The 23,016-nt window shown below is 39.8% G+C and overlaps 1 protein-coding gene across 4 annotated transcripts; it reads left to right on the top strand.

The window, feature by feature from the left end:
• The first annotated feature begins 265 nt into the window (after positions 1-265).
• Positions 266-23,016, top strand: LOC137133688 (long-chain-fatty-acid--CoA ligase 1-like). 4 transcript variants are annotated; one of them, XM_067517504.1, is made up of 22 exons: positions 266-384; positions 13,135-13,585; positions 14,693-14,807; positions 15,248-15,312; positions 15,588-15,689; positions 16,069-16,168; positions 16,305-16,480; positions 16,758-16,790; positions 17,029-17,080; positions 17,204-17,277; positions 17,530-17,607; positions 17,759-17,836; positions 17,970-18,104; positions 18,298-18,432; positions 18,641-18,736; positions 19,020-19,092; positions 19,242-19,330; positions 19,429-19,545; positions 19,745-19,888; positions 20,016-20,120; positions 21,518-21,589; positions 21,732-23,016. In XM_067517504.1, exons 2-22 carry the CDS (start codon positions 13,391-13,393, stop codon positions 21,870-21,872), a joined length of 2,175 nt encoding a protein of 724 aa, XP_067373605.1. In that variant the 5' UTR covers positions 266-384; positions 13,135-13,390; the 3' UTR covers positions 21,873-23,016. The 4 variants fall into 4 exon arrangements, with proteins under 4 accessions (XP_067373605.1, XP_067373609.1, XP_067373608.1 ...); XM_067517507.1 differs by lacking the exon at positions 266-384 and adding an exon at positions 2,576-2,598; XM_067517505.1 differs by lacking the exon at positions 266-384 and adding an exon at positions 11,886-12,037.

Genomic DNA, 23,016 nt, shown 5'->3' with positions numbered 1-23,016 from the left:
TGACAAGACTGACAGGCTTTGTGAGGACATTTGTGCCAAGATTTGATCGCACAACAAAAGTTGAACTCAAGTGCCTGCTGGAGGTCCTTCATTTAAAGTTTTCAGATAACAAAAATTTCTCATAAGTTAGCGCTTAACTAAACTATCCATATTGGCAACTTGAAGCACAGCAAAGCCAGGGCCTCTCCCATTGCATCTCCCACAGCTTTTCCTGAAGGTACAACAGGAGCATCAGTTGTTATCTAATAACCGGAAACAAAGGAGTTTAAATGGCAAGGGTTTTATTTTGAAACGTTATTCCGGAAGTTCTTTTTTTTTTTTTCCCTCGGGTGCGCGTGGTCACAAAGAAGAAGCCGGGAAGAAAACGGAGACAACTGCCAACAGGTAGGAAACACTTAGTTGTTGGTTCATTAATACTCAACTAAACTACTAAAGTCTGTGTGGTAATTTTGTTCTCTATTGTAACACAAATATTTACATAGAGCGTAAAGATGAGCGTTATTGATAAGTAGTATTGGGAAAATACATGCAGAACTCCATTCAAAGATTTCAAAAATGAAAGGTAAAGATAGTCGTAAAACACACTCACGCGTGTGACAGACCAACCCGCGTGACTTTCTTCTTTGCTTTTACTCTAAACTCTGAGTGGTATAAGATATTAGAATGAACACATGAAAGTACCTTATACCGTGGAATGTCCAGGTTTAACCATATGTGTGTGTTGACATGTAAAGTGCTGCTCCGGGTGGCTGCACGTAAGTTAAACATTAGGTTTTATTAGCGATAAGTTAACTTTCTCCGATTAACTATTGACTTTGCTCAATTAAAATAATCTCTGATTAGGTGTGTGGAAGGGTATTCAGTGTTCAGTCTAGATAAAGCATCGAGTCTCTTTAAGTTTACAGTTTAAACGTAGCGATTACGGCAATTCTGTATGAGTTAGAGCCTGTAATTATTCAGATGGGGTTGTGGTTATAATTAAAACTAAAATGTGTATTAATTTGCTGCAGAAGCAGGAACATGCATAGCGAGCACCGGGCAAGTGAACAAGTGTTAAAGATGACTGGGGATCTGGTGGAGAGAGTGCAGGTTTTGAGGTGAAAGGTGACTTGTCTCTTGTTGGGTGGCATCTGTGAGCCCAGCCTAGAGTCATGGGTTGTGTAGCATGCGTCTTCCTCTATAGTAAAGCTCTGTAGATGTCAACAGCGAGGACATAAACACATAAAGGCTTCAAGATAACGCTGTTGTTATTTTATTTTTTTTTTGCATTTGCCTTGCAAATATGTGTAAATCACAATTGTATTTTACATTCATGTTCTACTGTGTGGTTGTACTGTGTGTGCATACTGAACTACAGCTTTCACATAACTGTAGTGTTGCACAGAAAGTACAGTATTTCTCTGTGGAATAGCAGTAAAAGATGGCTTAAATTGAAAATACTTGGACATCAAGTCAAGTCAAGTACAATACTTGAGTTGACCTGAAAGTTCAAAGTTCTTTTAAAGTTATGAGTTTGAAAAGATAAAGTGGTGCCAAGGGCAATTTAGTCTTTGTTTTTCCTTTGTGCCTCACTCAACCAGCTGATTGTGTTAAGCTGATCTCTCTTAATTGACTGATTAAGTTCAGATATGCATATAATAATGCAGAAGATTGTATTGTTTTACTGCACTGATCGTTGACAAAGTCTTAATGCTGTATCACTGTGTATGAGATGTGCAGCTTTTTTGATAATTGATCAATTTTATTCACTAGGTATGTGTCTTATTTAACAATAAATCAAACATATTTTGGTTTAGAATTTAGGAATTTATAGTGTAAATAATTTCAGATTTTTGAACATTCTATACAACAGAAACAACAGAACTTAACAATCCAAATGGGACCACTTTCTCTCCCTGTCCTGCTCGTCTTGAGTCCTTTGATCAGCTTCTATCTCAGTCTTGTCTAATCATCTCAGCTGAGCAGAGGGTCACAGATTACTGGGGGAAAGGTGAGGGGACAAGCAACTGCTTAAACCTTTTCGGTCTTGGAAAGCGCTTGGTTGGAGAAACCTTATTTCAGAATACGTCTGCAGTGTAGTTTTGTGAGATTTAAATTTGTAGTAAGTTAATAAGGCTGAAAACATTCTCGAAATCACAATAATATGTTGCCACAGCCTATGCTGTGTCCTCCATCTTAAATATGAATTAGTACATTGATTACTTCCATTGAGTCCTTACCATCTTGTCCATCCGAGCCTATCCGAGCACTATCTGGAGCAAGTGTGACCTTTGATTGATAGATTAGCTGAGGTTACATGTCACCTTGTACCCGATTCTGTGTAAGACTTTTGTGCCAGTGTTGTATCAGTACATCCTCCCTGTGGGAGCCGAATGTTTAGCTGTTGCTGTAGCTACAGTAAACACAGCAACTTCAGCATTGCTGCCATTGGATGCTCAGCTGAAAAAGAAACGCCACTGTCTCACCGGGCTGCTTACAGGTAAGTGGGAAAGGAATTCAGATGGACAGTAGAATGTAGAAATGGCTGTGTGGTGTCAATATAGAGTGTAGAGACTAGTTTTTAACGCTGTCTTCGCCCTGTGTACAGATTGTTGAAAGGTACAGATAACAAGTCTCGTATTTTACAGGTTTTTCCAGTGTGGTGATTGGCACAGTAATGGTTGAAGTGTGTCGTTATTATTACCTCAGTGACTGATTTAAGGCAATTTATATGCAATTGAACAAATGCTCATCTGAATTCAGGATTTCAAGATTTAACAACTTTATTGATCCCATAGAGAAATTGTATTACAGCTGCTCTCTGCGTAAAAAAATAGAAACAAAGGAAAAGCACTTCCACCAAACTACGACAAAAAACAAACTACCTATCAATAAGTGAGAAAACACCCAGCTAGAGGACTAAAAATAAATGAAATTAAAATAATAAATGCAATAAAAACAATACTGTTTATCCATTTGGATCCTTCAGTCCCCCCTCCTTTTTACAGAAGGGGGATGACTTGAACAGTTTAATGGCCACTGGGAGAAAGGATCTCTTGTGGTGTTTTGTGGAGCACTTGCTGTGATCAGTCTCTGGCTGAAAGTGCTCCTCTGTGCAGCCAGCACACAGTGCAGTGGGTGGGAGGGATTGTCCAGGATTGAGAGGAGTTTCGACAACATTCTCCTCTCAGTCACAACAGGCGGAGGTTCCAGCTCCTCCCCCGGAACAGAATGTGATTTATTCTTGTGATTTCCCCAAAATGAAAATATCTTTAGGAGCATTTCTCTTCCACGAAGAAGCCACTGTAGCCACTGTGTGCGTATGTTTGGTACCTTGAAAATTTTTCAAACTAACTTTTCTGAGTTGGTTAGCCAGCATGTTTTGCAGCGTGTGCTGTTGTTGGACTACATTTTTGACTGTCTCAAAATTGACACTTAAAAAGACCAGGCCACAGTTCCTGGTCTTCTGCAAAACTTGACTTTAAGACTTACTTAAATGCTATTGCTTTAAAGAAATATTATTTAAAAGCCATGTTCTTTCCCTCATAAAGTCATATCATAGGTAATGACATATCCAATGTAAACTGAGAAGGTATTCCAGCAAATTGATGACTGGTTTGTTTGATTTTTCTAAAACACATCAGTTCCATGTGTCCACTATCAGGACCATTTAATCCTGTTGCCATTAGTGCTGACAACAGTGAAATGTTAAGGTTGTTAGCTTCATTATCAGATGTTACATGGAAGTGGACTCATTCCTCTGTTTTCACTTAAAGAACTCACTTTGTATTCTGTGTTTGTGTGTGTTTTGCAATGCTGAGCACTTCATTTCCCGCCTGTTATACACAAAAACTCCTCATGGGAATCTAACACCTGATACCTACTAAACATGGCCAGATATAATCAGTTAAATATATGATATATGATCCAGTTATACTGCAGTGTGAACCCCAGTAGTTTAAGCAGCTTTTCTTTCCACAGTAGCAGCCATACAAAGCACACGAGGGCTGTGTGTGTAACATGTAGCCAAGATTTGATTTTGACAAGGCTGAAACATCCGAATCAGAGGAGGTTCATTGCCAAGTAGTTTTTTGTTTTTTTTATATACAAAGAGTTTGTTTCAATGAGTTGGTGCACACAGTCGAATAATACATTAGTGGATTCAACAATTTTCTACAATATGCAAATGCTTCATGTTTTTTTATATGAAGTGCACTTTAAACTGATTCAAAGTTGTATAAACAAATACATAATCATCACCTCATGTGCAACATTTCAAAACATTTCCCTTTTTTTTTTTTTTTTTTAAATTGCTGGTGACCAGCAGCACCGTCTATGATTCACATAATAGACTTCTGCATTTCTTTTTTTTCATTGCTTTTGTCGCTGTTTAGAAAAGGAGTGTGCAGTTATAAACAGTTGATATGAGTCACGTGATATACTCTAGTTTGTGGTGCACGTTTGAGCAAACAGTAGAAATGTAAGTGTATTTAAACCACACCCACATAGTCCTGATAAGGTAGATAAGCTTTGAAACTTAATGTATGAGCCAACCAAGGGTTTCCTCACTTTAGTTTTTGTTTATGTATTGTGAACTGTACTGTAGTGTGTGTTGTGTTATGTTTCTGCGTACAGATGATGTCATTAGTGACATCATATGGCTTTAATAGTTTGCCTTTGTAGTTCGCCTTTGTTGTGCGGTTGTCAACGGAACAATGCAGTGCAAAGGGTTTGTGGAAAGAGAGGCAGTTCAGCTCAGCTATTGAAGCGAGCAGACGTGACACGGTAGCTGGAGCAGAGGAACTGACTACGAGGTCCGCAACAAGGTAGAAGAAAAAGGCTCAGTGTGTAGCTGTGGAGGCACACGGTTAGTAAGTTCAACCCTACTTTGAGAAACCTGTTTTATAAAGCAGTTTGCGAATGTGCTAGTGGGATTACTGTACGTAAACTTCTACGTACAATTGATCTTTCATCGGCTAAGTGGAGAAGCAAGTACAATAAATGTTCAATGTTCGTCAATCAACGATCTCTGGAGTGAAGTTTTTTGCTGGAGCGTCAGATTCGAGTAAGGCCACCTCTACATTAGTAAGAAACCCAGATCTCACTGCATCCTTGAGACATATTAGAGAAACCTAAAGATCGCCTAAAGAGTCCTTCAGGTACCAAGTTAGGAAAGATGGGTAGTATTAAAAAGAGCTTTACCACTTCAGTAAGGCAAGTGACTACTCAGAACGGTGTGAGTGCAGAGCCTGGCCTTAGTACGACAGTCTCTTCCAGTACCATCAAAGCCTCACCAGAGTCTTGTCTGTTTTGCCAAGAGGGGCATACTTTTGTTTCTCAGGAAGGAAGGGTTAGGCTTCAGGTGCCTGAAATCAGGGCATATGAGCAGGCGCTGTCAGGAGGAGAACTGTTAGTTCTGCTCAGGGACACACCCTACTTTGCTGCACTTGACGATCAAGAAGGAGAGGAAGTCCGTGGATGAACCGGCAATGTTCAACAGATTCGTGGATAGCAGACGTAAATCCAAACTTGGGTGACAGGTCTGAGGGCACCGAGGGCATCCTTGCCATAATTCCCATCCGAGTGAAGGCAAAAAAGGGCAACAAAGTGATTACTTCGTATGCATTCTTGGATACTGGGAGCACAGCTACGTTTTGCACAGATAAGCTTCTTGACGAGCTGAATCTGCGTGGGAAAAAGGTTAGCCTTCTTTTTACAACCATGGGGGAAAACAAAGTTCTGACTAGTAACATGGTGACAGAGTTGGAGGTAGGTCACCTGGAATCGAATAACTTCACAGAGCTAAATGAGGTGTTTTCACAGAAGGGCACTCCAGTGAGCAAGAATAACATCCCACGACAGGAGGATGTGGATAAGTGGCCACATCCTAGTGCAGATACCTCTCATCAATGTAGATATAGGGTTGTTGATTGGAACTAATGTCGCCAGGGCAATGGAACCAGAGGAAGTCATTCCTAGCATCAACAATGGGCCACTAAAAGAGGGTGGTTGCAACGGAGCCAGGAACGAAATAATGCAAGTTGTGTCAAATCGTATATCCACAAGACAACACACATCTGTTTGACTCCTGTACAGTAAATACGGTGCTGCGACACTTTTACGTAGACAAGTGTACGAGTGTACGTAAAAGGACGAGTCTCTTTACCACGGTTTGAAGACTGTATGTCGGATGGGTGGCTTCAGGTTAAACAAGTGGATAAGCAACAGTCGGATGGTGTTAGCAGCCATTCCGGAGGAGGAGAAGGCGATAGAACTAATGGATCTGGATTTGGATCAAAATGCACTTCCAATGGAAAGGGTATTGGGGGTGCAAGATGCATTGAGTCAGATAAATTCAACTTCAGGGATATGTTATACATAGTAAGCCCCCCACCAGAAGAGGGATTTTATACATGTTAAGCTCAGAGTATGATCCATTGGGAATGCTTGCACCTGTGAATTTATATGCTAGGAAAATTATGCAGGCGCTTTGTAGGATGAAGTTGGGCTGGGATGAGACGCTGCCCGAACACCTTTCCCAAATGGGGTCCCATTGGGTGCAAAGTCTAAATCAGCTAAATGACTTTGGAATTGAGAAATGTTTCAAGCCAAAAGGCCGGTCAGATCATGTCTGCTTAACTGCATCACTTTGCAGATGCTAGCGAGGATGGCTATGGGACAGCGAAACATCAGCAACCAAGCTCACAGTGCTTTTGTCTTGGGCAAGGCAAGAGTTGCCCCCCTAAAGCCCATGACTATCCCTCTTTTGGAGCTTACTGCAGCAACCTTAGCAATTCTTGTGGACAAACTGCTAAGGAAGGAGTTGTAGCTTCCACTTGAGGACTCTGTGTATTGGACTGACTAAAATACATCAACAACGTGATATCCAGGTTTCGCACGTTTGTGGGTAATAGGGTGTCGGCGATTTAGTACACCTCAGCAGTTTCACAGTGGCAGCTTAATCCGGCAGATGGTGCATCAAAGAGACAGAATGTGAAAGCCTTTCTGCAAAATAAACTGTGGGTTTATGGACCTGACTTCCTTACTAGAGCGGTCGAGAAGTGGCCAAAAAATCCAGACTTGCAAGACGTTGATGTAGCCGATCCTGAGGTGAAAAGAGAGGCCACGGTGAATGTTCTCGGAGTTGAAGAAAGCACTGATATAATGCAAAGGTTGATCGAGTTGATCATCATGGACTTAAAGCAGGCTGTAGCATGGCTTTTTAAGTTGAAAGATATGCTCCTAATATAGTTCAGAAGGAAAAGGGAGTTGTTAGAAAATATTGTCCAAGATATTCAGCTTCAAGGAAAAATGCCGAACTATAAAAGAAGAAAGAAGACTAACTGTGGATGAGCTCTAGGAAGCAGTGGTAGACTTAATTCGTTACTGCCAGCGGAAGAGCTTTCCGGATGAAATTTTAGCTCTGCTAAAAAAGAAACTGATGAAATGGAGCAGCCACATATACATAGACATAAGCCAATGATACAGGATGGAATTCTTCGTGTAGGCAGACGGCTCAGCCGAGCTGCCGTGCCAGAGGAATCAAGGGACCCTGCTATTCTGGCTAAAGATCATCGGGTATCTCAGCTCATACTGCAGTACATCAATGAGCGGATAGGCCATGGTGGTCGCAACCATGTCTTATTAATTTTGCATCAGAGATACTGGATACCAAATGCAATCTCAGCAATCAGAAAGATTCTATTCAGGTGTCGGACCTGTCGAACATTACATGGAGCAAGCGGGCGGCAACAAATGGCCGACCTCCCACATAGTAGAGTTATACCTGATAAACCACCGTTTACTAGAGCAGCTGTCGATTGCTTTGGTCCCTTTAGTATTAAACGGGAGAGAACAATTGCGAAAAGGTATGGTGTTATATTCACGTCTGTTCCACCAGAGCTGTTCACATAGAGGTGGCAGCATCATTGGACACGGATTCATTCATTAATGCACTTCGACGCTTTATTGCAAGAAGACGTCAGGTTGTAGAAATACGCTCAGATAATGGAACAGACTTTGTTGGTGCTGAGCGGGAGCTCAGGAGGTCTTTGGAAGAATGGAACACGTCCAAAATAGAAGGTACGCTGACTCAGCGTGGCATCAGGTGGATGTTACATCCCCCATCTCCTTCTCATTATGGAGGGGTATAGGAGCGTTTAATACGATCTATTAGAAAGGTGCTTGGAGCTACATTGAAAGATCAACGTTTGGATGAAGAGGGTCTGCAGACATTGCTCTGCTAGGTGGAAGCCATATTAAATAGTCAGCCAATAACTACACCTTCTGATGATCCAAATGAGTTGGAGGCTTTGACACCAAATCACCTTCTTCTCTTAAAAACCCAGCCCTTTGGGAGTTTTACAGAAAGATGATCTTTACAACCGCCGTAGATGAAGACAGGCCCAGTATATCGCAGATTTCTTTTAGAAACATTGGGCTAAAGAGTATCTACCTGAGCTCCAACGGCGGTAAAAATTGACATATGCAAACCGCAATTTTGTTCCTGGGGACATTGTTTTAATTGTTGATGAGTCAGCGCCTCGTAAATATTGGCAGGATTATCCACACAAAAAAGGACGGGCGAGGTGTAGTCCGTCAGGTTTGTATCAAGACGAGGACCAACAAGTTCGATAGGCCCATAACCAAGGTCTGTCTACTCCAGGAATCAGAGTGAGACGGTGTTAAAGACTGATCTCCTACGGTGTGTTAAGTGCTGGTAACCTCTGGCACCAGAAGACAGAAGAGAGAACAACATAGAAGAATAGTCATGATGTTTGTAGGTTATTGTATGATTTGTTTGCGTTTGTGAAGTGATTTTCGTAATTGTTTCCAACATTAAATGTTTCTAATATTGGACCACAATTAGGGCCCAGGTATGTATGAGCCAACCAAGGGTTTCCTCAGTTTAGTTTTTGTTTATGTAGTGTTTATAGTAACTGTACTGTAATGTGTGTAGTCCACCTTTTAAGGTTGTTGTGCGGTTGTCAGCGGAACAATGCAGTGCAAAGGGTTTGTGGAAAGAGAGGCAGTTCAATTCAACTTTATTTATATAGCGCCAATTCACAACAAAGTCATCTCAGGGCACTTTACAGAATAAAGTCCAGATTATAAAGATTTATAAAGAGAACCCAACAATTCCCCCTGGAGCAAGCCATAGGCAACAGTGGAGAGGAAAAACTCCCTTTAAGGGAAGAAGCCTCCAGCAGAACCAGGCTCAGGGTGAGCGGCCATCTGCCTTGACCGGTTGGGGTGAGTGGAAAGGGGAGAGAGAAAAGAACAGAGCAACAAAAAGCAACAACAAAACATTGGGCAGATTGGTAGGACCAGTAGCTACACGCTAGAAGACACACAGCTTCAAAGCTAGGGACACCTGCAGAAAGGGACAGAGAGAGGGGGACAGAGAAGGACAAAGACAACTACGGGAGAGAACACAGTTAATGACATACAGTGGTGACAATTGGGGGGGTGAGAGGAGAGGAGAGATGGTCAAGAGGAAAGGAGCTCAGTGCATTGGGGGGTGGGTCCCCCAGCAGTCTAAGCCTATGGGAGCATAACTATAACTTAACTATATGCTTTATTAAAGAGGAAGGTTTTAAGCCTAGACTTAAAAGTAGAGAGGGTGTCTGCTTCCCAAATCTGAACTGGGGCTTGTTCCACAGGAGGGGAGCTTGATAGCTAAAGGCTGTACCTCCCATTCTACTTTTGGAAATTCTGGGAACCACAAGTAGGCCTGCATTCTGAGAGCGAAGTGGTCTACTGGGATGATATGGTGCTATGAGGTCTTCTATATATGATGGAGCCTGACCATTCAGAGCTTTATATGTAAGAAGAAGGGTTTTAAATTCTATTCTACATTTAATGGGAAGCCAATGGAGAGAAGCTAGTGAAGGTGAAATATGATCTCTCTTGCTAGTTCCAGTCAGCTAGTTCAGCACTCTGGCTGCAGCATTTTGGATTAATTGCAGGCTCTTTAGGGAGTTACTGGGGCATCCTGAAAGTAGGGAATTACAGTAGTCTAACCTAGAGGTAACAAATGCATGGAGCAGTTTTTCAGCATCACTTTGAGACAGGATGCTCCTAATTTTGGCAATGTTCCGGGTGGCAGTGTTTAGGTGGAAGAAGGCTGTTCTAGAGATTTGTTTTATATGTGAGTTAAAGGACAAATCCTGATCAAAAATAACTCCAAGGTTCCTTGCAGTAGTACTGGAGGCCAGACTTGTGCCATCTAGAGTAACAATATGGTTGGACATCATATCTCTGAGATTTTTGGGCCCAAATACTATGACTTCAGTTTTGTCTGAGTTTAAAAGTAAAAAATTGTGGGACATGATCAATGGTATCAAATGCAGCACTAAGATCTAACAGAACAAGTATAGAGACGAGTCCATTATCTGAGGCCAAGAGAAGATCGTTGGTGAATTTTACCAGTGACTGGTTGGTGACTTTTCTGTACTATGATGAACTCTAAATCCTGACTCAAAGTCTTCATACAAATTATTCCTATGAAGGTGATCACATAATTGTTTTGCAACTACTTTTTCAGTTATTTTAGAAATAAAGGGGAGATTAGATATTTGTAATTGTATTGTAATTGGCTAAAACACCTGGGTCAAGACGGGGTTTTTTAAGTAGTGGTTTAATTACAGCTACCTTATAGGCCTGTGGTACATAGCCTGTTTCTAAAGATAGATTGATGATATCTAATATGATAGTATCTATTAAGGGTAAAGCTTCCTTGAGTAGCTTAGTTGGAACAGGGTCTAGCAGACAGGTTGTTGGTTTAGATGAGGGAATAATTGAAGTTAGCTCAGAGAGATCTATGGATAAAAAGCAGTCTAACAGGGATTGGGACCTTATCGATAACTCTAGCACTGCTGTACATGAAGATCTATCTATAATATTTGGGGGGAGGATCTGGTGAATTCTTTCTCTAATACCTACAATTTTATTCATAAAGAAAGTCAAAGTCATTGCTGCTCAGAGTTAAGGGAAAACTAGGCTCAACATGGCTCTCAATCACCCTGGCTACAGTGCTGAACAGAAACCGGGGGTTGTTCTTGTTTTCCTCTATTAATGCGGAATAATATGCTGTTCTGGCATCATGGAGAGCTTTTTTTTTTTTTACACATTTTTAACTGTTTTTCCAGGCTAAATGAGATTCTTCTAAATTTCTGAAACGCCACTTCCTTTCTAACTTTCGTGTTGCCTGTTTTAAGTTGCGTGTTTGTGAACTATACCATGGAGATCACCTCTTCTGGTTTATTGCCTTCTTTTTCAGAGGGGCAACACTATCGAGTATTGTACGTAGTGAGGCTGCAGAATTGGCAACAAGATAATCTACTTGTGCAGGAGTAACATTAAGGTGGCTACTTTCCATTGTATTAACATATGGTGAAGCAAATGATGAAAAAATATTTCTTCAAATTTGTTGACAGCTTTTTCACTTAAGCATCTGCTATAGTGGAATTTTTCCCTAACTGCTATATAGTCCGTTATTGTAAATTCAAATGTTATTAAAAAAATGGTCAGACAGAAGAGAGTTGTGAGGAAATATGGTTAAATTATCCGCTTCAATTCCATACGTAAGGACAAGGTCTAACGTGTGACTAAAACAGTGAGTGGGTTTATTTACATTTTGGGAAAAAACAATTGAATCTAATAATGAATTAAACGCAGTGCTCAGACAGTTACTGTTAGCATCTACATGGATGTTAAAGTCACCCACTATAATGACTTTATCTGTACTAAGCACTAAATCAGATAGAAAATCAGAAAATTCAATCAATAACTCTGAGGGACTGGAGCACGGTACACGATAACAAATAATAGTGGTTTTTGAGTTTTCCAGTTTGGGTGTGAAAGGCTAAGAGTAAGGCTCTCAAATGAGTTATAACTATGTTTAGGTCTCAGGTTCAGCTCAGCTACTGATGGGAGCAGACGTGACACGGTAGCTTGAGCAGAGGAACTGACTACGAGGTGGTGATGACCGCAACAAGGTAGAAGGAAAAAGGTTCAGTGTGTAGCTGTGGAGGCACACGGTTTCTTACCGAGTTCTGTGAGTTCAGCCATACTTTGAGAAACTTGTTTGATAAAGCTGTTTGCGAATGTGCTAGTGGGATTACTGTACGTCATCAGCTAAGTGGAGAAGCAAGTACAATAAATGTTCAGTGTTCGTCAAACAACGATCTTTGGAGTGAAGTTTTTTGCTGGAGCGTCAGATTCGAGTGAGACCACCTCTACACTGTAAATATTTGACGGGAAGTTTGTATCAACTTTAACTTTTTCTTTATTAATTTTTTTTACTGTACTTGTAAAAAAATGTTTATTTTCTTTTGTAGATGGTAATTCCAATCCCATTGTATCTGTATTTATGATGTATTGATTCAGCCAGTACAATGGTGCTACCATGGCAATAATGCAGAACGATTTACCACCAGGATTACTATCAAATGTTGTTATCAAAAGTTTTTTCTTTTTTAGTTTGCATGCAAACCTAATGACAAATTCTGTTATCCACAACTATAGAAAGGAAGACAGCACTCAGATATCAAGCTCCTCTCCTGTAGAACCAGGTCCCAGTCAAGAGACAGTAGGCAGACTTCTACTTTTAAGACCAGGCCTAAAATGTTCCTTATTGATAAAGCTTATAGTTAGAGCTTAGTTATTCCGCTGTAGCTTGATAGGTGTATCCCATTTTGTATTCCCATGGTGTGTGTTTGATGGCCCTACCAACCTATCCGGGCTTTTTTTCTGTTGTTTCATTTTGCCTTTCATTTTTGTTTGTTTTCCGCTTTTCATTCGTCTCAACTGGCGGAGTCAGATGGGTGTTCACACTGAGCCTAGCTCTGCCAGAGGTTTCTTCCTTTAAACGGTGCTTGCTCATAGGAACTTTTGGTCATCACTCTATAAGAGTGTATAGCATATTTAGCCGGTAAACCAATTCTCAACTCAAGTATACCATTTTTTTAAAAAAGCAGAACATATGCTTTTTATTTGTAGAAGTTGGAAAGGACGTTTGCCATTTCAAGAAAGATTGGGACGCTGTGTAAAGTAAACAGAATGCATTGATTTCAAATCAACCTTGTAAAACAATGTGTTAATACTTGAAAGTAATCATCAGATTAATGATGTGTCTTCTCTTTCTTGCTCTAGGTCCCGTCTTGGCCAACACCAGTCAACACAGTCCTTCCTATAACACGCACTATTAACTTCTCAGCAATATCACTGTCACTCCGCATTGTCTCAGGGCCAGCCGCAGAGCGCTGTGTATTCAAACACAACTTATTGTCACCATTCCAGGATTGCATCCATCTAACACACACTCAAAACAAATTTACTGCTCCAGCCACACACACACGCACTCAAACACAAACTCCTCAGAGTCACCTTCTCCCTCATCAGCAGCATCATGCTGAACCAGGAGTTCTTTCACAGGCTAAGGCTGCCAGATCTGGATGACGTTAGTCAGTACATCAGGAATGCCTCCACCCCCATGTTAGTCAGCATGGGGGCGGTGGCTGCTGCAACAACCTACTACCTGGCAACACGGCCCAAGGCCATCCCTCCACTCTACGACCTCGACATGCAGTCAGTTGAGATTCCGGTGAGTTGAAATGCAAACTGTCTGTCAGAGGCAAGCATCTAAAGGGTTTTAGATTAAAATCTCTCTACTTTCTACCAAATCTTTATACTGTACTCTGTAGGCTTGATAAATTGTGTTTTAAAATAAATTGTTGCTTTGGACAGCAAACTGCTACATATACAATACTCCAAAGCAGTTTGACTTAAGAAGATCAGGCTTTTAATTCAAGTCCAAAAGCAGGACAATTCCCTACTCTGTCTCCTTCAATACCCAGTGGGCTAGACAAAGAGGAAGATCACAATGGCTTTAAAGTATTGTAACAAATATTTCACTCATCACTGAACTTAATAAGTTAATCTCTATCTAAGGTTTTTAGATGGAGAGACAACTATATTGTTGTGCAGTTAACCATTAATATTGATGGGTTTGCTCATTTACACTCACCCTTACAAAACTGGCAGGATTCAGACTCACTTTTTTGGTTGCTGGCTTCTCTGTTTAATGTGATCCAGATGTAAAACATGCATTTTACACCTGGGTACGTATTTAAAATACAGAGTATGCTGTTAAACTGTAGTACTGTAGTAAGAGTGATGAAACTGTAATGATGAGCTTCCTCTAGCACATTTGCACATTTACAAGCTGTTTTGGAAAAGCTGCTTGTTATGTTAAGCTGTGTTTGTGTGTGTCACATTAAAAATAATTGTGCACATCCAGTTTAGATGTCAACGTTGGGCCTGCAGTCTTCGCATGTGACATTGGCTGATGGCCAGTCAAATAAATTCTTAAGCATTAATCACTGACAGTTACTTCCTCATTCTATCCTAACTGAACAAACACAGTTCAAACATAGACACCTATGGCTGTGACATTAGAAGGTTCCAAAACTGAGAAACATCCATTTGTGTCTGAAGTTGAGATCATTGCTTGAGAATAAGAGAATAAACCATTGCATTAATATGTGCACCATGTTTAAGAACAGTTAAAAGTTATAGATTTACAATTTATGTTAACAATCAGCCACATTGTAAATAAATTAAATGTCCAAGTAAATGTTAAACGTGTGAATCTTATGTTGAAATTACTGCAAAATTAACATTCATAAGCCACATTTGTTTCTTTTATCAGGGCGGAGAATTGGCACGTCGATCTGTTCTGCAGAACGGAGACAGTCACATCACACATTTCTATGATGATGCCAGAACAATGTATGAGTTCTTCCTCAGGGGGGCCAGAGTATCCAGTAAGTCACATGTAATAATACAATCGTGAGTATTTGTATATTTTTGTGGTTGTTGCAGTCAAAAGGGGTCAATGCTTGATGCGCAAACACTACAACCAACTATTAGGATGTTGACCAAGCATGCACTCAAATTTATACCTTAACTTTTTGGGCTGTATGCTGTTGGACACAATAAATGCTTTCAACAGCCTTCACTCATTTTATCGTAGCGCTAATCTTGTCACTACTACAGGTTAATTGTAGTACATTTTATTTTTAAACTATTTTCCGGAAACATATCTTAGGAGACTATACAAAGTGTGAAGGCACATTATGTATGTATGTTTGACAGAGAGGCGTTTATGACATACCAAGCAATATTTACATGAAATTCTGTATTTTCCAGATGTATTTATGCTACTTTCACTTATCGTAAGTGTCACTCTTCTTTTATCCTCTAGATAATGGTCCGTTTCTTGGTTCCAGGAAACCAAAACAGTCCTATGAATGGATGACCTACAAAGAAGTAAGACCATCAGTTGCTCACCTTATTAAAAACATTAGATTGGGGATATATTTCCAGCATACATTGTTGTTATATATATGTATTTGAATTTCCTTTTTAAAATTTAATGAAGTATATTTACTCTTGTGCTTGACAACATTAAAGGGTCATTTCTCCAGTTTTGCTCTTCAAGTTACTATATGCGCTTGGTCTGAAGATACAGTCAAGTAATAGAAAAGACCACATGTGAATGTTTGTTGCTGTAAAATTAATTTGTGTGTGTGTCTCTCTCTTAGGTAATGGAACGAACAGAGTTTCTGGGTTCCGCATTTCTCCAGAAAGGTCACTCCAAGACCACAGACCCCCACATTGGCATTTTCTCTCAGAACAGACCTGAGGTAATAAACGCCCACAAACACAAACTTTCAGTTGTTTAATTGTATATAAAATATATAATATATAAAATTGAAACTTTTTCAAGGTCATTTAACCACATTTTTCTGTAGGTGGGCTGTAAGTGCAGTCTTGACAGTATAGTATAATGGCCAGTTTGTATTGATGGCAGAAAATCCCAAATTAATTAAACCCTTTGCACTAAATTATTAGGGTTTATGTGTTTTACGTACTATGTTGTACAAATATAGTGTCTCAGCAAAAATTTCCATGACAATTGTGTTCATTATGTGCAGAACTATATAAATGCCACAGAAGTGCATATTTGTTGTAGGATATTTATCATCATGCCAGTGTTTTATCTATTATTGCCTCTGACTTTAGTGGACCATCTGTGAGCTGGCATGTTACACCTATTCTCTGGTGTCAGTCCCTCTGTACGACACACTAGGAACAGAAGCCATCATCTACATTTTAGACAAAGGTAAACGCATAGCAGCAACAATATACATTAAATACACGCACTTGTTTTTTTGTTTTTTGTTTTTTGTTTTTTTTTGTTGGTGAAGTACTGCTAGTGACCTTGTTCACGAACATTTGTTTGGATGTTGTTTCTGCAGCTGCCATCTCGACTGTAGTGTGTGATGTGGTAGATAAAGTCATCCTGGTCCTGGATTGCATTAAAAACAGGAAACACTCGGTGACAACCATCATTGTTATGGAGACCCCCAGCAGCGACCTGGTCAACAGGGGGCAACAAGTTGGAATCCACATCCTGAGTCTACAGGAGATGGAGGTCTGCAAGTAGCTTTTATATGCATCTTTTCATTGTTGTTGTATTTTCCCTCTCTGTGCTGTAATTGCTTTAATATTTAGGAAATTACATTTTATTTATTATTACATTTATATATCTTTACATTTTATTTTTTTTATTTGTCTTTCTCTTAAGACATTAGAATTTTCCTTTTATTTTATTCCATTTTATTCCAGTTTTGTATAAGTTAGTTTTTCTTTATTGCTCTTTTTTCTTTCCATCTATACTGAGGTTTTAACATGCATTTGTGGTTGTGCAGGCTATTGGGAAGGCCAACCATCACCAACCTGTGGTAAGTAACCACTTACCTCCATTAGTTACTTTTTTCAGTCATTCATTCTGCATGATCAACGGCTTGTTCATAAATTGCTTACTCTGTCCCTGTTACTGTTGGATTTGTTGCACACAAAGTTAACAAGCATAATGGTCGACTTAAGTCAAATACAACCTGCTCTCTGACATGCTTCAGTTAAAATTATGATGTTATGTGTTGTGATACATTGTTTGACTGTTGACACCCATCCCTTCAGCCTCCAAGACCCGAGGACATGGCAGTCATCTGCTTCACCAGTGGAACAACCGGTGATGCACGCACGCACACACTCGCACGCACACACACACACAATTGCACTTAAAAAATTTTGTTTTATCTGAAATGTGTGCTTCTAAAGGTGTTTGTGTGTTTGTGTGTGTGTCCACTTTCAGGAGACCCAAAGGGAGCAATGTTGACACATGGGAATATTGTGTCCAACTGCTCAGCCTTCATCAAAAGCACACAGGTGAGTGGCTGAGTTAAACAGATACTGTAAGGAAAGGGAAGGTTTGATGCCTCTTCTTTTTCTCTCTCTCCTCCTTTCTCTTCCTCTTATTATTTGCAATGTTGGATGAAGAGGAGAAGGATAAAGACAAACCACATTGTTTTAGAAATATACATGGAGACAATTTTTGAGAGAGGTCTTATTAGTCTAGTTTGGTAAGTAGAGGGACTAGAATAGAGGGACTTTGATGAACCTTTTGCTCTCTTTCTTCAGTCTAATGCTCAGACTACCTCAAGAGATGTCATGCTGTCTTTTCTGCCACTGGCCCACATGTTTGAAAGGGTGGTGGAGGTACAAACATTTTAACTGACTGCTTCTCCTCCCTGTCTAAGTTGATCTTTTTATGTTTGGTTGGTTGGTTGTTTGGTTCATGCCCTTTCACATATGTTTGTATGCCTGTGTCCTTCCTGTGTGTTTGAATTCCTGTCTGTCTGTGTTTTAGCATAGCTGTCCCATGATGCCCAGTGATGTCCATATTTCCTTCCTTCCTTTGGCTCATATGTTTGAGAGAGTAGTACAGGTATGTTCCCTTGTTCCCAATAGTTACCCTCGGTTGAAATACCACAACATTTGTATTATGACAAACATTTTGTGTGTCAGCTTTTCTTTAACTATACAACACTACTTCTCTTATCTGCAAACCTCACTGACAGGGAGTCATTATGGTGCATGGAGCTAAGATCGGCTATTTCCAGGGAGATATCCGTTTGCTGTCAGATGATCTGAGCACACTAAGACCTACCGTGTTCCCTGTGGTGCCCCGACTCCTAAACAGAATGTATGATAAGGTAAATGGGCAAGGTGGCATTAGCCTTAAAACAGGAGCGTTAGCTCAGGCAGACATGCTTCTTAGTCTCTGATCCTGCTCTTATTAACATGTTCGATATGTCAGCTTATTTCTGTTTTGGCTGAATGTAGTCTAGAACTAAATGATGGTATCATCCTCATAATGATGATGTATATGTCTATATGTTTCTGTAGATCTTTGGGCAGGCCAACACATCTCTGAAGCGCTGGCTACTGGGATTTGCCTACAGGCGGAAGGAGGCAGAGATGATGAAAGGCATCGTGCGGAGAGACAGTATCTGGGACCGACTCCTCTTCAGGAAGGTCCAGGTACTTAGAGTTAGCACAGTTAAAACTCCTCTGTTTTGTTACTAAATAGCTGAGAGCTACATGAGCAGGAGGCCACAGGGATTCAAGTTTTAGTTTTACTACATACAGAGGAAAAAATATATAAAACAAAAATATCATATTGATGTTTTTTTTTAAACATTAATTTGTTGTAACTTAAGTATCTAGTGTGGTCTGCTGCCCCCTACAGGCCAGCCTTGGAGGCCGCGTGCGTCTCATGATCACAGGAGCTGCTCCCATCTCTCCTACTGTTTTCACTTTCCTCAGAGCTGCCATTGGCTGTCAGGTAACACACACACACACACACACACACACACACACACACACACACAAACAAACCAACATTGAGTGTAGTGGAACATTTTTATTATTGTGTCTCTTTCTGAGGACTAGCTTGAAATTCTGTATGTATTGTCTATAAAATCAGTTTATTATCCAGGAATGCTGCTGTCTTATCTGCAATTCTGATATTTTTTTCATCCATATATTTTCCATAATAATAATAATAATAATATAATAAAAGATTAAAAAAATAAAAATCTGATTTTTTTTTGGGGGGGGGGTCTCAGTTCTATGAAGGCTATGGACAAACAGAATGTACTGCAGGTTGCACCTTAACCATGTCTGGGGACTGGACTGCAGGTAAATAGCAAACAATAACATTGTGTGCTTGACTAATTTAAAACAGCTAGGAGCTTTGTAATCATTGAATGTGGCCACATGTGTGCATGTGATACAGTGCTGATTATTACTCAGTGTAACAAGAAATAAAATCAACCTCATGTTGCCAGGTCACGTTGGAGCGCCTCTGCCCTGTAACTCAATTAAATTGGTAGATGTCCCTGAGATGAACTACCGGGCTGTAAACGGAGAGGGGGAGGTGAGACACAAAGAAAAACAGACATCGCTTTAGTATTTTTTATGATGATATATCATTCAGTGTGTTTATGTATGTGTTTGTGGGGGAACTTTTCCTAGGTATGTGTGAAGGGTCCAAACGTCTTTCTGGGCTATCTGAAGGACCCAGAGAAGACAGCAGACACTATTGATGCAGATGGATGGGTTCACACTGGAGACATTGGAAAGTGGCTTCCGGTAGGTTTATGTTCCTTGGGTTTAACGTCACAAATTTAAATATCATCGATACTTGGTTTAGCCTAAGTTCACACACGTTTATTTTGAATTAATTTGCATAGAGCTAGATTTAAAAAACATTATCTCTGGCAGTATGTTGATGTGCCAATATGTAGCCAGAATTTTAATTGTGTGTGTGTGTGTGTGTATTTCTGTGCAGAATGGCACGCTGAAGATCATCGATAGAAAAAAGCACATCTTTAAGCTTGCACAAGGAGAGTACATTGCTCCTGAAAAAATAGAGGCTGTATACTTGAGAAGTGATGCAGTGGCACAGGTCTTTGTGCATGGAGACAGTCTGCAGGTGGGTTGAGGAAGGTCTTAATTTATTCAAAGTCTGTCCCATTTAAAACTTCCAATCTTTAAAATCAAGCTCCAATTAAACTTTGTAATACACCAGTTGACCTTGTACGCACTGTGTATATCTCCAGGCCTGTCTGGTAGGAATTGTGGTCCCTGACCCCGATTTCCTTTCGAGCTGGACCAAGAGGACTCTCGGACTCCAGGGCAGCTACCAGGAGCTATGTGACAGAGCGGTAACACTTTAGAGTTTAATTCGAGCAGAAAATTATTACAGACTGCATACATACAGTTTCCCTCACTACCACAATAAATATTGCTAGGGGGTATATGGAAATATTTTTAGATAAGTGAATTACAAAACGCCAGTTCCAGAATAGCTGAAGGACTGTGCGAAATGTAAATAAAATGTAAATAAAAAGAGAATCAAATGCCTCTTTTTGTAATTGAAATATTACAAAGACGACATATCAAATGTTTTGAATATTTACTTATTTTGAATTTAATGCTTTCTGGTAATGGTCTTTGTACTTTGTGGAAAGTAAAAGTAACGTATGATTGGTAAATGTTTACACTTGCAAAAAAAGGTATGGCACTGTTTGCAGTTTCCTGGTTTTCTGCATTGTTAATCTGAGGAGTGAGTGATCTGATATTCATGATCTCAGAAGACTAATGACCAAGAGTTGTTTATTATATCATATAGAAAGTGTTACAGAGTAATTTGAAAGACTTTAAATTAGACTTTAAAGTCCACAGTTAGATATAATTTCTATAAATGGTGACGATTTGGTACTGTGGCTACTCTCTAGCCAAGATCACTTTACAGAGACACTGCCGAATGCTCAGCGAGGTACAAAAGAGCCTTAGATTAACAACTAAAGTCTCCATCCATGGTATCCATGGCAGTACACCACAAAGGAAGCTAATGCTTTCTAAAAACAACATTGCACCATGCCTGAAGTTTGGCAAACCACCCCCCTGACACTCCACAACACTACTGGGAAAATGGCTTATGGACAGATGAAACCAAGGTAGAATTGTTTGGGAAGACTCTGGGTGATGCAGAAGGGCAATGAACATATAAATAAATCCATTACAGAATGGTTTCAGAGACAAAATACACCTTTTGGAGTGGCCCAGTCAGAGCCCAGACCTCAGCCCAATAGAGCTGCTGTAGAATGACCTCAAAATAAGACTGAGCTGAAGCAAATGTTTGTTAGACAGTTATTAAGACTGTTGCCTATACTTTCCCGACTATCACTTTATGGGTTTAATGGGTTTTATGTGTTTTATCAGCTGAGAATTATTGTTTTTGGAAAGGTTGAATTTGGTGACTTTTGGTGATTACACGAAAATCTGGAAATCGCAAACTGTGCCATTCCTTTTTTTCTGTGAATGTATTTTATTTTTTTATTATACACGTTACATATTTTTTGTGTGTGTGAATTCTATATGAGGGGTAAAGCGCAATAACTGAATACATGATAACTGCATCTACTACTCTGTAAAACGTAATTTTCCAAATAAGACAGGAAGATAACAATTTAGTGCAAATTTGAGACTGTATTGTTTGTTGTATTTTTTGTTTTCATTCAACATCATTATTCTGAGATGTCCTTATTTTTCTGCACAGGAAGTCAAGGCGGCCATCTTGGAGGACATGCTGCGCCTGGGCAAGCAAGGAGGGCTTAAGCCGTTTGAGCAGGTACAACAGTCATTATCATTCAGCTAAAATTTGAAATATCTTCCTCTGTATGCGATAAGGTACGTAGCTATATAGACTTTGTTCAGGCATGACATGCTGTTACCCTCTAAGTGAAACCTCCCAACTTGTGTGTGACCTTTAGGTAAAGGCCATCTACATACACAGTGACCTTTTCTCAGTTGAAAATGGCTTGCTCACCCCAACACTGAAGGCCAAGAGGAACGAAATACAACAACACTTTAGGCCCCAGATAAACAAGCTTTATGCTGGGATCAAAATGTAAAAAACACAGGAGAACAAAGTGAAAACATACAGAAGAGCTCCACCGAAGGAATTTTAAGGAAAAGAACGAGACAGACGTGGAAATACAAACTATAGGGTCCTATCAGACCATATGCTCTGTCCTTGTGGCCAGAAACACTAGAAACAAATGGAACAGGAGGTAAAGTAACTTTTAATGCTTTTAATGCGTATAGAACAAAATTAGAAATGTATAAAAGGACTATAAATATGTATTGATAAAATAATTTTACGTAAACTATGTGGAGTACAAAATTCTGCAATGTATTCATACAATTTGTCGTAGTATCTCCATTAGGACATGTCAAAGAGAAATGGTTCTCTTCTGTAGCATACGATATCTCAGGAATTCAGCATCATAAAGCACACACACTACCTCCTACACACAATTCTCAGGCTACTTAAATAGGTAAATTCAGGGTCACGCTAATTATTTTTATACTCCAAAAATCCTCACATACCACAACTCAAACATTTCAGTATCTGACGTTATTGTTTCTTTGATGAGGATTTATTTTACTGTTTGTTTGCTTTGGTCAATTAAAGTTGAAATCTACTCTGGAAATCAGGATTGTTGTTGGGAGTTGCAACATTTTTTTTAATGTGTTAGCTTGAGCCCAAACTTATTCCAGGACCCTGGGGACCAGCAGAGTGATTCTTTGAAAAAGACTCAACAAAGCCATCAGTAAATGAGAAATCCAGGTGATAAACACCAATTTGGTAAATGGCTGCTTATATAGCACTTCTATCCAAAGTGCTTTACAGTCTTGCTTCTCCTTCCCCCATTCACACACTCAACCACCAATGGCAGTGGCTGCCATGCAAGGTGCTCACCTGACCCACCGGGAGCAACTTGGCGTTTAGTGTCTTGATTAAAGACACTTTCACGCGCAGCCAGGACTGGGGATTGAACCACTGTCCAGGGACGACTGCCTTACAAAATGAGTCAATGTTTTAATGTATTTATGATGGTAAAAGTAAGGTTGATGATATTTAATTCATTATTTACATGTAACAATGTTCACAATCTCAGTGAAAATGTTTGGTTTTAGTTTCATAGTACTTTTAGGTGGTGATGTCATTTTACCTTTGCTTTGATAATCTTTCCATTAAAAGAAAACAGAAGA

This window comes from Channa argus, chromosome 10 (assembly GCF_033026475.1).
Source record: "Channa argus isolate prfri chromosome 10, Channa argus male v1.0, whole genome shotgun sequence".
Lineage (NCBI taxonomy): Eukaryota > Metazoa > Chordata > Actinopteri > Anabantiformes > Channidae > Channa > Channa argus.
The sequence above is the reverse complement of the archived record's forward strand: the minus strand, read 5'-3'. Positions and strand labels throughout refer to the sequence as shown.

Bases quoted from the DNA above. Each gene is read 5' to 3' on its own strand.
- LOC137133688 (XM_067517504.1), top strand. From the start codon at position 13,391: ATGCTGAACCAGGAGTTCTTTCACAGGCTAAGGCTGCCAGATCTGGAT. The intron at 16,481-16,757 runs GTCTGCAAGTAG...GTGGTTGTGCAG, and splicing joins TGAGTCTACAGGAGATGGAG to GCTATTGGGAAGGCCAACCA. The intron at 18,105-18,297 runs GTAAATGGGCAA...ATGTTTCTGTAG, and splicing joins TAAACAGAATGTATGATAAG to ATCTTTGGGCAGGCCAACAC.